The following is a 15713-nucleotide window of genomic DNA, read 5'->3' as shown; positions in this document are numbered from 1 at the left end:
AGGTCATCCCATTTACAACCATGTGCCCCAATAACAGCAGTTTGTACCAAGTAGCGGAATTCTCTACACTAAATCACCAAGACTCTTCTGATAGCACCTTCGAAACCCACAATGCCTATCAGCTGGAAGGACAAGGATAGCAAAAGCTGTGGGAGGTATTAGCAGCCTCTTGTGTTCCTCATCCTGGATGTTGCCCTCCAAGCCACAGAATCCTGACTTAAAAATATATTGCTGTTCCTTCATTGTCACTGGGTCAAAATCCTGAAACTCCATCTCAACAGCATTGTGGGCATACCCATGTCTCAATGGTTGCAGGAGTTCAAGAAGGCAGCTTACCACCACCTTCTCGAGGGCAAATTGGCATAGGCAATTAAATGCTAGTTCATGAGACAAAGCCCACATCCTTTCAAAAGAGGAAATCTAAAGAGGTATTTAGAAGGACGAATGTTGAAATTCACTCCCCCAAGGCGAGTGGGGATATCTTTAAGGAAAGTCTGAACAAGCATTTGAGGGAGAAGGGGATGGAGAGTAAAACTGATACAGTATGTTTAGAGTAGGAAATGGGGTGATGTACTCAAAATGCTGGTGAAACTCAGCCGGCTAGGCCGCATCTGTGGAAAAGAATAAACTGTTGATATTTTGGGCTGAGACACTTCTGATGAAGGGTCTCTGTTGGAAACGTTAACTGTTTATTCTATAGATGCTGCCTGGCCTGCTAAGTTCCTCCAGCATTTTTTAGGTGTGTCTTTGGATTTCCAGCATCTGCAGATTTTCTCATGTTTAAGAAATGTGATGGACATGTGAAGCAGAAATATCAGTGTAAACTGCTTGGGTTGAATGGCCTCAATTGTGGAATTTACCTTGTGCAACGTAAATCTATGTAGCTAAATATGGAGTATATACACATATGACTCAGATAGTGGTTGGAATCAAGTTCAAATTCAAGTTTATTGTCATTCAACTGTACATATGTATACCACCAAACAAAACAATATTGCTCTGGACCAAGTTGCACAGCACAGTACATATAACTTACACACACACACACACCCCCCCCATAAAAATAATATCACCACAAGTAAATTAACAATAAGGTGCATTTATGATACAAACTAAACAATGTAACCCTACTGGCGTTTCATATGTGATGAGACCTGGGTGGTGGCAGGAAGTTCAGTAATCTTACAGCCTGGGGGAAGAAGCTGTTTCCCAACCTAACAGTTCTTGTCCTAATGCTACGGTACCTCCCGCCTAATGGTAGGGGTCAAAGGGAGTTTTGGACAGACGGGAGTGATCATTGACAATGCTAAGGGCACTGTGTATGCAGTGCTCTGGATGAATATACTGCATCTGATGTGGGGAAGAGAGACCCCGATGATTCTCTCAGTAGTCCTTGCAATCCTTTGTAGAGGCTTGCAGTCAGATGCCCTGCAATTCCTGTACCAGACAGTGATGCAGATTGTCAGGGCATTTTTGATGGTGTTCCTGTAATAATTGGTTAGAGTTTTGGGCGGGGGGGGTTTGGGTGAGGGAGTCTCACACTCTTCGATCTCCTCAGGAAGTGGAGACTGTGCTTTCTTGACCAAAGAGGTAGTGTTGAGGGACCAAGTGTGATAGTCAGTTATGTGCACTCCCAGAAACTTGGTGCTCCTAATTCTCTCCATGGAGGAGCCATTTATGTGCGGTGAGGAATGGTCTGTCTGCACCTTCCTAAAGTCCACAATCATCTCTTTGGTCTTTTCCATGTTCTGACTTCTTAAGTTGTTGTGCTCCACCATTCTACCAGCTGCTCTATCTCCTCCCTGTATGTCATTTCACGGTCGTTGTTGACGAGGCCAACCACTGTTGTATCATCAGTGAACCTGATTTGGTTTGAACTGGATCCAACAGTGCAGTCACGTGCCAGCAGCGTAAAAAGCAGTGATCAAAGCACGCAGCCCAGCGAAGCAGCAGTGCTCAGTGTAATGGAGTTACAGATGTTTCTGCCAACACGGACTCACTGTTGCCTTTCTGTCAAAGTCCAGTTACAGAAGGACGAGTTCCAACCCAGCGAGGGCAGTTTACCCATCAGCTTCCGAAAGATGACTGTATTAAACATTAAGCTGAAGTGCACATGTGCACTGGAGTAGGAGGCATCATTTTCTAGGTGGGACTGGACAGAGTGGAGTGCAGAGGCTATGGCATCATCAGTGGACCGATTTGAGCGATAAGTGAACTGGAAAGAGTCCTATGTAGCAGGAAGATGGGATTTCATGCCATCCATAACCAGCCACTCAAAACAATTCATTATTGTTGAGGTCAGTGCGACTGGATTGTAGTCACCCAAGCAGGTTACTGTTGCCCTCTTGGGCAGCGGGATGGTGGTGGCCACCTTGAAGTCTATAGGGACAGTCGACTGTTCCAGAGAGATGCTGAAGATGTTAGAACCTCTGTTAACTCACACCCAACCAGGTATGTTATCAGGAAATAATGCTGATTTAAAAATCCACCTCAAAATATTGTAGGGTAATTAACCATGCAGAGCTCTGAGTCTGCCAAACTAATTATGGTTTAGTATGCAGATTAATAATTATCCCTTCTCCAGCCCTTCCCCCTCCTGTCTTCTAGCATTTCAAATCTCCCCCTCCCCCTCTCAAATCTCTTACTATCTCTTCTTTCAGTTACTCCTGACGAAGGGTCTTGGCCCGAAACGTCGTCTGTACCTCTTCCTAGAGATGCTGCCTGGCCTGCTGTGTTCATCAGCAATTTTTATGTGTTGCTAATAATTATCTCCAGTTCATACAACACTGAAATATTGTGAAGCATTTCAAAGTGAGAGTAGTTTGTAAATATCTTAAATGCATGTCCAGTCAACCGATTTCGCTTGGAAAAATCACAGTAAGTACAGACTATGGAGGCAGGCTGAATATTAAACCATGGATTCACGTGTGTTCATTCAGCTTCAGCATTGCAGTTATTTAGAATGAATTGAAGCAATCTTAAGCCACTGTCTATGTTCCACCAAAGTTACCTGTACTTCAAAACTGTTGCACGTCAGACAAGCATAGGAGCAAATGCAATAATTATTAAATCCTAGTAGTTTATGTCTGTCAAAAATATATACAAGGCAGTTTAAAGGGTTGTAACAATGCAATTAAATGAATGATGTTTTTAAAAAAATGTGTATGAATATTAGAAATCACTTTTCAAAGTACCATTTCATTCCACAGCAACTGGGAAGACCTTTGCAAATTTGAGAATTGGCATTTTTACAAATTTGAGTAAGTGAATAGATTTTACAGGGTATAAGTGAGTGAATTTTTAATTTTTACTCATTTGAAAAGAAGCACAAACCTGACTTCAGAAATCTGAGATACTACCAAATCGTAACACACTGAACAAGTTTCAGCTCATTATTATTACAGAGAGTAGAGTAAAGCTGTATTATTTACAATGGTTTATTACTAAATTTGTTTAATCATTCTGTTTAAAATTCTGTCTCTTAATATTCAAATAACAATTTATTTTAGTGAATGGTTTTGTACTTGCTGCTATTGAAAATCTATGAATAAAAAAATAACAAACAATACATTGGAAAATGCAACTTTTTCAGTTATTTATATTAGTTATTTAACATGTATTTACAAACCACTGTGCCTTAACATGTATGAATCACAGTAATCTTAACTTTTATGAAATAGTGCTCTCAATAACGTTAGGCAAGTCAGACCATAAGTGAACATTCAGTAACAGTAAATCATCATCCCCCCCCTTATCTAATCATCCTCCTTTTCTCACTAAAGTAAGCAAACAAGCATATATCACTGTCGTGTGAAGCAACAGTCGTATTTAATTTGTTTTAATCTTAAATCTATTCAATAATTGCAATGAAGAACATAATGGAAATCCAATCTGCTTCATTGGTCTACGTTTCTTTAATGCAAATACTGATTTCCCTGCCTTTTTTGGATCTAGATTCTAATAGCACATCAATAAATCTATTCGTTTTAAAACTGCAATGCCAATAGTTGTATATAAAATATAAAAGGGCATGATTGGAAATGAATCAAATATTTGGCTCATTATAAAGATCATATTCTCTGAAGAGAATGTATTCCTTCAGGCGACGGGGCAATGACAGGAACGTCATAAACACCGGACACCGCAGCCTCAATCTGCCCATGCATTTTCGGATCTTCAGTCTGCTTAGATGCTTCAGAGAACGTGGATTTCCTGGAATTGTAAATGCAAACAAACTTAAAGAATATGATTGGGAAAATTACTGTTATGATTTGTGTTAGTTTGTCTTGGTTTTCTTGAAACAGTGACATAAATTAGCTAAGTGAAGAATACACCTGTGGCCGTTCCCCTCAATAATAAGTATACAACTTCAGATACTATTGAGGGGGACGACCTACTGGGGGGAGCCACGGTGACTGGGTCTCTGGTACTGTGACTCCTAGAGCAGAGAGGTGAAGAGGACTGCAGTGTTGATAGGAGATTTCTTAGTCAGACGAATGGAGATGAGATCCTGTGGGTGCAATAGAGGCATCCGGATAGTACGTTGCCCCCAGGGATGTCTCAGATTGGGTTCATGGCATTCTCAGGGGTGAGTGAGGGTGAGCAGCCAGAAGTCTTGGTACATATTGACATCAATGACACAGGTAGACAAGGTGAGGAGGTCCTGAAGAGAGATTTTAGTGAGCTAGGTAGAGAGCTGAGAAACAGGACCTCCAGGGTAGTAATCTCTGGCTTGCTGACTGCACCATGTGCCAGTGAGGATAAGAGTAGAATGATTAGGCAGGTACATGCATGGCTGGGGAACTGGTGGAGGGAGCAGAAGTTCAGATTTATGGGTCATTGGGATCTCTTCTGGGGAAGGTATGACCTGTACAAAAGGGGCAGGTTACACCTGAACCAGAGGGGGTCCAATATCTTTGCGGGCAGGTTAGCTAGAGTTGTTCAGGTGGGTTTAGCCTAATTTGGCAGGGGGTGGGGAACCGGAGTGATAGTGCTGAAGATGAGGTAGTTAGTTTACAAACAGAGGCAAGGTGAAGTGAGACTCCTAGCAAGGAGAGGCTGATGTTAGGGCAAAATTGCAGTCAAAAGGATGAATTGCAATATAAAAGGTGGACAAAATCCAAAAGGATGAATGCAGGACTGAAGGTGTCATATTTGAATGCGCGCAGTATACGGAACAAGGTCGATGAACTCGTAGCACAGTTACAGATGGGATATACAATGTTGTAGGCATCACTGAATCATGGCTGAAAGAAGATTATAGGTGGGAGTTTAATGTCCAAGAGTACACGTCATATTGAAGGGCAAGCAAGAAGGCAGAGGGGGTGGCATTGCACTTCATTAAAAAATAAAATCAAATCATTAGAAGTGGTGACATAAAAGTGTTGAATCATTGTGGATAGAGCTTAGGAACTGCAAGGGTAAAAAGACCCTGCTGGGAGTTATATATAGATCCCCAAACAGTAGTAAGGATGTGGTCTACAAATTACAACGTGAGATAGAAAATGCAAGCCAAAAGGGCAATGTTACAATAGTCATGGGAGATTTCAAATTGCAGGTAGATTTGGAATATCAGGTTGGTACTGGATTCCAAGAGGGGAATTTCTAGAATGCCTATGAGGTGGCTTTTTAGAGCAGCTCATGATTGAGCCCAAAGGGAACAGCTATTCTGGATTGGGTGTTGTGCAATGATCCAGAACTGATTACAGAGATTAAGGTAAAAGAACCCTTAGGGGTAAGTGATCATAATATGATCGAATACACCCTGAAATTTGAGAAGGAGAAGCTAAAGTCAGATGTATCAGTATTATAGTGAAGTAAAGGAAATTACAGAGACATGAGAGAGGAAATGGCCAGAATTGATTGGAAAAGAACACTGGCAGGGATGACAGCAGAGCAGCAATGGCTGGAATTTCTGGAAGCAATTCAGTAGGCACAGGATATATACATCCCAAAGAGGAAGAAGTATTCAAAAGGCAAGATGGCACAATCATGGTTAACAAGAGAAATCAAAGCTAACATAAAAGCCAAAAGAGAGGGCATATAATAGAGCAAAAATTAGTGGGAAGTTAGAGGATTGGGAAGCTTTCAAACAGCAACACAAAGCAACTAAAATGTCATTAAGTTAAGGATAGAATACAAAAGTAAGCTAGCCAATAATAATAAAGAGGATACTGGAAGTTTCTTCAGATACATAAAGTGTAAAAGAGAGGCGAGAGTGGATATTGGACTGCTGGAAAATGATGCTGGAGAGGTAGTACTGGGGGACAAGGAAATGGTGGATGAACTGAATGAATATTTTGTATCCATCTTCACTGGGGAAGACATTAGCAGTATGGTGGGTATTCGAGGTGTCAGGGGTCATGAAGTTTGTGAAGTTACCATTACTAGGGGGAAGGTTCTTGGGAAACTGAAAGGTCTGAAGGTAGATAGGTCACCTAGAGCAGATAGTGTATACCTCAAGTTTCTGAAAGAGGTGGCTGAAGAGATTGTGGTGGATTTAGCAATGATCTTTCAAGAATAACTAGATTCTGGAATGGTTCCAGAAGATTGGAAAATTGCAAATGTTACCCCATTCTTCAAGAAGGGAGAAAGGCTGAAGAAAGGAAATGAGTACTTGACCACAGTGGGAAGATATTGGAGTTGATCATTAAGGATGTGGTTTCAGGGGACTTGGAGGCACACATTAAAATAGGCCGTAGTCAGCATGGGTTTCTTCAAGGGAAAATCTTGCCTGACTAATCTGTTGGAATTCTTTGAAGAAATAACAAGTAGGATAGACAAAGGAAAATTGGTTGATATTGTATACTTGGATTTTCAGAAGGTCACTGACAAGGTGTCACACATGAGGCTACTTAACAAGCTATGAGCCCATGATGCATCTGTACAGGGCCCTGGTGAGGCCACACCTGCAGTACTGTGTGCAGTCTTGGTCTCCAAATTTGAGGAAGGACATTCTTGCTATTGAGGGAGTGCAGCATAGGTTCACAAGGTTAATTCCCAGGATGGTGGGACTGTCATATGTCGAAAGATTGGAGCGACTGGGCTTGTATACTCTGGAATTTAGAAGGCTGAGAGGGGATCTTATTGAAACATATAAGATTATTAAGGGATTGGACATGCTGCAGGCAGGAAGCATGTTCCCGCTGATGGGTGAGTCCAGAACCAGAGGCCACAGTTTCAGAATTAGGGGTAGGCCATTTAGAACAGAGTTGAGGAAAAACTTTTTCACCCAGAGAGTGGTGGATATATGGAATGCTCTGCCCCAGAAGGCTGTGGAGGCCAAGTCTCTGGATGCTTTCAAGAAAGAGATGGATAGAGCTCTTAAAGATAGTGGAATCAAAGGTTATGGGGATAAGACAGGAACTGGATACATAGTGGATGATCAGCCATGATCACAGTGAATGGCGGTGCTGGCTCGAAGGGCCGAATGGCCTACTCCTGCACCTATTGTCTATTGATATTACAGTGAAGGTTCTAGCATGGATAAAGCAGTGGCTGACGAGCAGTATGCAAAGAGTGGGAATAAAGGGAGGCCTTTCTGGTTGACTGCAGATGACTAGTGATGTTTCACAGGGGTCCGTGTTGGGACCGATTCTTTTTATGTTACATGTTAATGGCTTGGATGATGGAATTGATGGCTTTGTGTGCAAAATTTGCAGATGATACAAAGATAGGTGGAGGGGCAGGTAGTTTTGAGGAAGTAGAGAGGCTACAGAAGGACCTAGACAGATTAAGAGAATGGACAAGGAAGTGGCACATGGAATAGTATTGGAAAGTGTCTGGTCATGCACTTTGGTAGAAGAAATGAAAGGGCTGACTATTTTCTAAAAGGAGAGAAAGTACAAAAAACTGAGGCGCAGAGGGACTTGGGAGTCCGTGTGCAGGATTCCCTAAAGGTTAATTTGCAAGTTGAGTCAGTGGTGAGGAAGGCAAATGTAATGTTAACATTCATTTCAAGAGGACTAGAATATAAAAGCAAGGATGTAATGTTGAGATTTTATAAAACACTGGTGAGGCCTCACTTGGAGTATTGTGAGCAAGTTTGGGCCTCTTGTCTTAAAAAGGATGTGCTAAAACTGGAAAGGGTTCAAAGGAGGTTCATGAAAATGATTCCAGGTTTGAACAGCTTGTCATCTGAAGAGCGTTTGATGGCTCTGGGCCTGTATTCACTGGAATTCAGAACAATGAGGTGTGACCTCATTGAAACCTATTGAATGGTAAAAGGCCTTGATAGAGTGGATGTAGAGAGGATGTTTCTTATGGAGGAAGAGTCCAAGGCTAGAGGACACAGCCTCAGAATAGAGGGGCCTCCTTTTGGAATGGAGATGAAGAGGAATTCTTTTAGCCAGAGAGAGGGGTGAATCTGTGGAATCCGTTGCCACAGGCAACCGTGGAGGCCAAGTCTGTATGTATATTTAAGGTAGAGGTTGATAGGTTCTTGATTGGTCAGGACATGAAGGGATATGGAGAGAAGGCATGAGATTGGGGCTGAGAGGAAAAATGGATCAGCCATGATGAAATGGTGGAGCAGACTTGATGGGTGAAATAGTCGAATTCTGCTCGTATGCTTAATGATCTTATGGAAATAAAAAACATTTCAGAATATTTTGGAATTTATGCAGGATATACAGTAAATCACTCTGAGGCTTATACTCCACTCCACTATCAAGGTAAGCATCGTCTAGATCCTTTCCCCTCACATGCTACTTCAATAAAAACTGAAATACTCAGTAGGTGTGACAACATCTATGGTGAGAGAAAAACAGGTAACGTTTCAAGTTGATTGTATTTTATCAGCTGAATGTCACAATCACCTGCACCATGTGCTAAATAATGATTTAATATTTCTGTCTTCACCCTACCATTACTTGTGGTCTTATCCTACCCATTTCATCCCGACTTTCTTTCAGTGAGTCTGTAAAATTTTACAATTTTTGTTTCTCGTTAAGTTAGTGGTTTCTGTTTGCCTTCATAATCTTTTGAACTTTATTTCTAATCTCTTCATATTCTCTCTCATCAAGCACTTCACACTTGCTAATGGAAATGTATATCTCTCCTTGTTCTTAGATGTCTTCGTTCATCCATGGATTCTCGTGAGTGTTTAGTGTGCCTTTTCTTATAAGCAGAATGGATTCTTCTTGTTCCTAGTTCTCTACCTTTAACTCGTTTCCTTTTGTTTATCAAAATTCTCACCCATTTTATCTTCCCAGGATTTATTCTCAACCCCAATATTTACTCAATTTCCATGATTCAGATTTGAACAAATGCTTGGTATGCATTAAAATGCCATTACAATTAAAGAATCGGGTATTTGCTTTTTGAATGATGCAGAGGCAGCTGTGTTAATCTGTATAGCTGGCTGTACACAGGTTTCAAATTTAGTAACTTCAAGGATATTAGTACACATGCAGAGAGCTGTAATGCAAACTTCCACTTGCCAAGTATTTAATTTTAATTATATAGTGCTAAGGAACTGCATACGACTTGTTACAACTGGTTTGAACACCATTGTGGATTTTTCCTTTACTCCTTATCAGACCACATGAATCCTCTCTCCTTCCCTATGATTGATGCGGGAAAAAAATTAAATATATACTGTTATTATGCGACTGCCAAAAAGAGGAAACTATATTGACATGTCAGTAAATGTACAGTAAAAATTTAACTATAGGCATCCTAGGAAAGCATTATGCAGAATTAGTCATTCCCAAAGACATTGAATCTGTGTATTCAGAAACTTACTCATGATGTATGTGATTTCCGACCATTCGCTTTGCTGTTCAAGTACACTTTTCATCTTAGAGCAGAAATTAACATGAGCCACATAATCCAGCATCACACGAACCACTTTCCCCGATAGGTGCTTTAACCAGTTTAATGTAATGACTTCACAAAACTGAAACAGAAATTAAAAGGCCAAATAATATAAAACAAACACAGGGTTAAATGTTCTAAAAATACTTCTTTCATTCTCTCCTTTCAAACTATAATGAATAAAATGGATGGTTTTGGATGTTGAACTCTTATATTTATCCAAATTATTTCTTCCAGTTCTGCTGCACTGCAAGTGAGAGTTCCAGAGACATCATTAATTTTTAAAGTAAATTTTTGGCATTTAACATGCAATTCTTGGGCTAAAGTTTGAAATCTATTCATCATTGACACAACTTTTAGTATTCAGTGTCTTCATCATATAATAGTTTGAATAGGAAGCCTGGACAACCTGTCCAGCTTCTGAGTACTGTGTGGCCAAGTTTATACACAAGCTCATCCTGTCTGCATGTGTCCAGCAAAGATCAATTAATAGTAAGCAAGAGGATCCTCTCATGTAAGGCCATGGAATGCAGCAACCATCTTGAACACCATCAGCTAAATTACACCAGAGGTCTAATACACTCTAATACACGTTTCTCACTGAGTTCTATACTCCATCTCAAAGATCCCCCAAGAATCTCAGTTAAAGATTGGACCTTCAGAAAGGTAAATTATTTTCTAGATGTAAGGAGAGAAGGAATTAAAAAACCCGTATAATCCCCAAAAAAGGTTTCAAACAGTTTGTTAACAAACAGAAGATACAAGTAAATATAAAACATATCAAAATTAGTTTTTGATCAGAAACCCAGACTTGGAGCCAATCTTCAAAATGGCCTGAACTTTGCAATCAGTGGCAAATGTTGAAAATGAGCCCTCTGTTACACATCCAAAGATATTATCTTTTACAATTGAAATTGTGGTGATTAATAATTGATTCTGTCACGAACTCTAATGGTCTAAGACCCTTGTGGACAGTAAAAACAATCATTAGAAGAACAAAATACACTAATGTAACTAGACTAGTTTAATTTAAAAACCGAAAAAATATATTTATGCAATGTTAATAGAATTGTAGTAGGAGAGCCTAAAACTTGAGGTCTGTAATGAAGCAGGAATGCTCAACACTGACCTCAAAGAGAGCTCTGTATAAAGACCTAGTGACCACTGAGTTGTGAACCTCTCTGATATCAGTTATTGTCTGTCACCATTCAACAAGATCCTTAATGTTCAGCAAGCACAATTTTAAATTAATGTGCTAACAAAGTCAGAATACAAATGTCCAATTAAGGTAAAAGATTGAATAATCTAAATAAAAACTTAAGATAATTTATTGTAAAAGCTATTATATGTTAATGTTTGTGTGTGTGAAGAAATTGTGATATTTACAATGAAATGTAAGATGATCGTGCACTCGGATGCAACGGCTTCTACAGGGTCAACCAAAGGTGTTATTGTCTTTTTAAACGTATTTTTTATTATCACGAGACCTTGCAGGAGACTAAGAACTTAAGGTACCGCGGCTCTGCCCCATCAGTGAGTTGTTTGTTGGCAGAGAACATGAAGGAGCTGGCCTTGGTGCGGACTGTAATGCTGCCTGCGAAAGAGAGGGGTCGGTGTGTGAGGGAGTTGTGCAGTCTAACCGTGAGTGATCGTCTTAGTCGCTTTTCTTGTGAGCAAAAGACCATGTTTGACATTAGTGGCGTGGAGTGCTGCAAGTCCAATTCATTGGTTTATTGGCGAATGGTGGGAGGTTGATGGCGGGGGAGCTGCGTGACCTCGGTCACAGCGAGGATGAGGGTTCAAGCTGAGGTGTCGCTTGCTTGCAGCTGCCCGTAGAGCAGCATCGGAGTCGGGCGCCCCACCAGAGTGCTGGAGTCAGTGCTGCCCTCCAGTGTTCGCTCAGCAGAAGACAAGTTATATTGTGTTCGACTGCAGACTGCTGAACATTCATGGACTCAGGGACTTGGGCTACAAATTTTTTGTGTAACTGTATTTTATTTATATCTTATATATGCTTGCTACCTATATGTACTATATGTGTCTTGTGCTGTGTATGAGTGTTGGTACTGTGTTTCACACCTGAGTAATGGTGTTTCGTTTGGATGTATTCATGGGTATTCATGTGTGGTTGAAAGATAATTAAATTTGAACGTGAATAGTTATACCTAAACTTAGTGTATTAGAGCTTGAAAGGGAGTAATTGTGGCTCGGTGTGAGTTTGAGTAATCACTTAAATGTAATGCAATTAAGCTTCAGATTTTCAGGACATTTCACAGTTCATAAATAGGCATGGGTCACTTCAAGTGGTTTCCACTGGTTCTTTTGATGAAGGCTACATGTAGTGCAGCCGGTGACTAACTTCGAGATGTTCACCCAAGCTGATCAAACGGTCACTTTTCTGGAATGACGAGTTTGGCAAAAGTTTACTTCTTCAAATTTTACAACTGAATGACAATTCTAAACGTTACAAAATGTCTCCAAAAAATTAAACAACTGCCTTGGAAGGAAGGAGATGCTGCAATGTTTAACACTAATCTTCAGTGCTAAGGATATTATAGACATAGCATGAGCGAGGATGAGCAAGTCCAGTGGGCAGTGATCAAGGACCTGCACTTAAATGCTTCACGTACCTCAAAACTGAGCAGAAATCTCCAGGGACAGGCAGAGCAGCATTTATAACAAATTCTGTATTTGAGTGCATGTGTGGTTGTTGGAATTACTGCCGAGATTACAATTTCGTAAGAGAAGGCATGATTGCACCACAATCATAACAGCTGGACCATTAACCAATAGTAATTTGTACAACTGGCATCTTCTGCACTCTGGGTCAGACCGTAAGTTTAATTTGGAGCAAGGATAATTGTAGCATCTGGTGCTTAGTCACAGCTAAAGAGTAGCAGTAATTATCAAAGACAAGTGGTCAAATCCATTGTGATTTTAAGTTTTGAAAAAAAAACTTATCCGTGGAATGAGAAACAGAAATGAACATTTCAAATGAATGAGCTTTCATCATGCAATGGAAAAAGTTACAAATCAAACCCATTTAAATTGCAGAGAAGGGTGAGAGGCAGGAAAACAGAGACTGAAAAAGACTGAATGATTGAGTGGTGCTGCTGCTGGCTGAGAGAGGGCTTCAGGCTTGTAACCTGCCGCTGGGAGAGATTCAAATAGAAGATGAATGAGATGAGAGGAGGGAGGATATACAGATGCTAGAAGTGTGATACACAGGCCTCTCATTTTAATTCTTCTATTCATTCCCAACATGAACTCTCTCTATCTGATTGTTTTAAAACGTTCCAACAAAGCTCAAGATAAGCTTGTGCCTCATCCTCTGACTAGACATGATACGGTCCTTGGTTCTCAGTAGAGAATGTAACAACTTCAGATGACAAACTTTTCCTGTTTGTATCAGATCTGGCCAATCATAACGAAAGGTCATACAAAAGATTCTGCAGACGATGGAAATCTTGAGCAAGGCAGTGAAACTGCTAGAGTAAGTCAGCAGGTCAAGTAGCATCCCTGGGGAGAAATGAACAGATGATATTTCAGCCCAAGGGCCCTCATCGGGACTGACCTGCTGAGTTCCTTGGGCATTTTGTGTGTGTTGATAATGAAAGAACAGCCTGTTCAGTTAACTTTGGTTTTCTTTCTCCACAAATGTTGCCACATCTGCTGAGTATTTCCAGCATCCTCTTTTATCTAAGGTTTCCAACCTTGCATTATTCTGTGTCTCACAGTCCCAGCATCGTTTCTTTCCCCAGTCTGTACTTTTCTCTTTCATTTCCTCCTGTTCACAACTTCCCCAGAGAGATATGAGGGATTAACAAACGTTCACCACCCTCCTTTGGCTACCATAAGACACAGGAGCAGAATTAGGCCATTTGGCCCATGGAGTCTACTCCACCATTTCATCATGGCTGATCCACTTCCCTCTCAACCCCATTCTCCTGCCTTTTCCCCATAACCTTTCATGCCCCGACTAATCAAGAACCTATCAACCTCTGCCTTAAATACACCCAGCAACCTGGCCTCCACAGCCACACGTGGCAACAAATTCCACAGATTCACCACCATCTGGCTAAAGAAATTCCCTGCCATCCCCATTCTAAATGGTCAACCCTTTATTCTGAGCATGTGTCCTCTGGCCCTGGACTCCCCCAGCATAGGACACATACTCTCCATGTCCACTCTATCGAGGCCTTTCAGCTTTCGATGGGTTTCAATAAGATCACTCCAATTCTTCCAGATTCCAGTGAGTACAGGCCCAGAGCTATCAATTGCTCCTCATACACTAAGACTTTCATTCCCAGGATCATTCTCGTGGGCCCTCTCCAATTTCAGATCATCCTGTCTTAAATAAGGGGACCAAGACTGCTCATAATACCACATAAGCCCCAACAATGCCTCATAAAGCCTCAGCATTACATCCTTGCTTTTATATTCTGCCCTCTTGAAACTAATGCTAAAATTGCATTTGCCTTCCTCACCACAGACCCAACCTGCAAGTGAACCTTTAGGGAATTCTGCACGGGGATTCCCAAACCTCTTTGTACCTCGGGTTTTTGAATTTTCTCCCTGTTTAGAAAATAGTCTATACCTTTTATTTCTTCTACCAAAATACATGACCATACACTTGCTGATATCATATTCCATCTCCTTCTTCTTTACCCATTCTCCTAATCTGTCTAAGTCCTTCTGCAGCCACCCTGCTTCCTCAACACTACCAACCCCTCCAGCTATCTTTGCATCATCAACTTGGCCATGAAGCCATTAATTCTGTCATCCAAATAATTGACATACAACATAAAAAGAAGCTGTCCCAACACTAAACTCTGTGGAACACCACTAGTCACTGGCAGCCAGTCAGAAAATGTTCCCTTTATTCCCACTTTTTGCCTACTGCCAGTCAACCACTGCTTTATCCATGCTAGAATCTTTCCTGTAATACCGTGGGCTCTTATCTTGCTGAGTAGCCTCATGTGCGGCACCTTATCAAAGGCCTTTTGAAAATCCATGTACACAACATTCACCAATTCTCCTTTGTTAATCCTGCTTGTTATTTCCTCAAAAAATTCCAACAGATTTGTAAAGCAAGATTTTCCCTTAAGGAATTCATACTGACTTTGGTCCATTTTATCATGTGCCCCCAAGTACCCTGAAATCTTATCTTTTAATAATTGACTCCAACTCCTTCCCAACCACTGAGGTCGGGCCAATAATTTCCTTTCTTCTGTCTCCCTCCTTTCTTGAAAAGTGGAGTGACATTCGCAATTTTCCAGTCATTCCAAAATCTAATGATTCTTAAAAGATCATTACTAATACCTCCATAATCTCTTCATCTACCTCTTTCAGAACCCTGTGGTGTAGTCCATCTGGTCTAGGTAACTTCTCTACTTTCAGTTTCCCAAGCACCTTCCCTCTGGTAATAGTAACTGTACTCACTTCTGCCCCCTGACACTTTTGAAATTCTAGCATACCACTAGTGTCTTCCACAGTGAAGACTGATGCAATAACTGCCACTCCCATGACAATAATAATTCAACCCCTGTCTCAGAGCAATCACAGGCAGTCCCTTTGTTGTTAATAAAATTAGGAGCAGGAACAGGCTACTCAGCGGGACAAACTTGTTCTACCATCTGATATGATAACTATTAGGACTGCACCACAACTCTATGTTCTGGTCTACTCACTGTAACCTTTCACTTCGCTTATCATGTAGCTATGTACCTCTGTCTAAAGAACATTCAATGAATCTGCTTCTATTCCTGCTGGGACAGCTCAATGACTCTCAGCCCTCCAAGTCCCCGCATCTTACTTATGGTTAACAACAAAGGAAGCCATTCAGTTCATTGAACACGGCCCAGTTCTCCACAGAACATTCCCATCAGACCCAATCC

At 40.9% G+C, this 15713-nt stretch overlaps 1 protein-coding gene across 4 annotated transcripts in view; it reads right to left on the bottom strand.

Annotated features, from left to right (window-relative positions):
• Nucleotides 1-929: 929 nt before the first annotated feature.
• The window catches only part of LOC134356851 (dynein axonemal heavy chain 12-like), a 51147-nt gene continuing 36363 nt past the window's right edge, over nucleotides 930-15713 (bottom strand). For all 4 annotated transcript variants that reach the window (XM_063068050.1, XM_063068051.1, XM_063068053.1 and 1 more), the window contains 2 exons: nucleotides 9745-9898; nucleotides 930-4212 (listed from right to left, as the gene is read on the bottom strand). In XM_063068050.1, coding sequence (XP_062924120.1) covers nucleotides 4046-4212; nucleotides 9745-9898 — 321 coding nt within the window. In that variant the 3' untranslated portion in view covers nucleotides 930-4045. The remainder of the gene's footprint in view (nucleotides 4213-9744; nucleotides 9899-15713) is intronic.

Source organism: Mobula hypostoma, chromosome 15, assembly GCF_963921235.1.
Source record: "Mobula hypostoma chromosome 15, sMobHyp1.1, whole genome shotgun sequence".
NCBI lineage: Eukaryota > Metazoa > Chordata > Chondrichthyes > Myliobatiformes > Myliobatidae > Mobula > Mobula hypostoma.
This window is presented reverse-complemented; position numbering and strand designations above follow the sequence as displayed.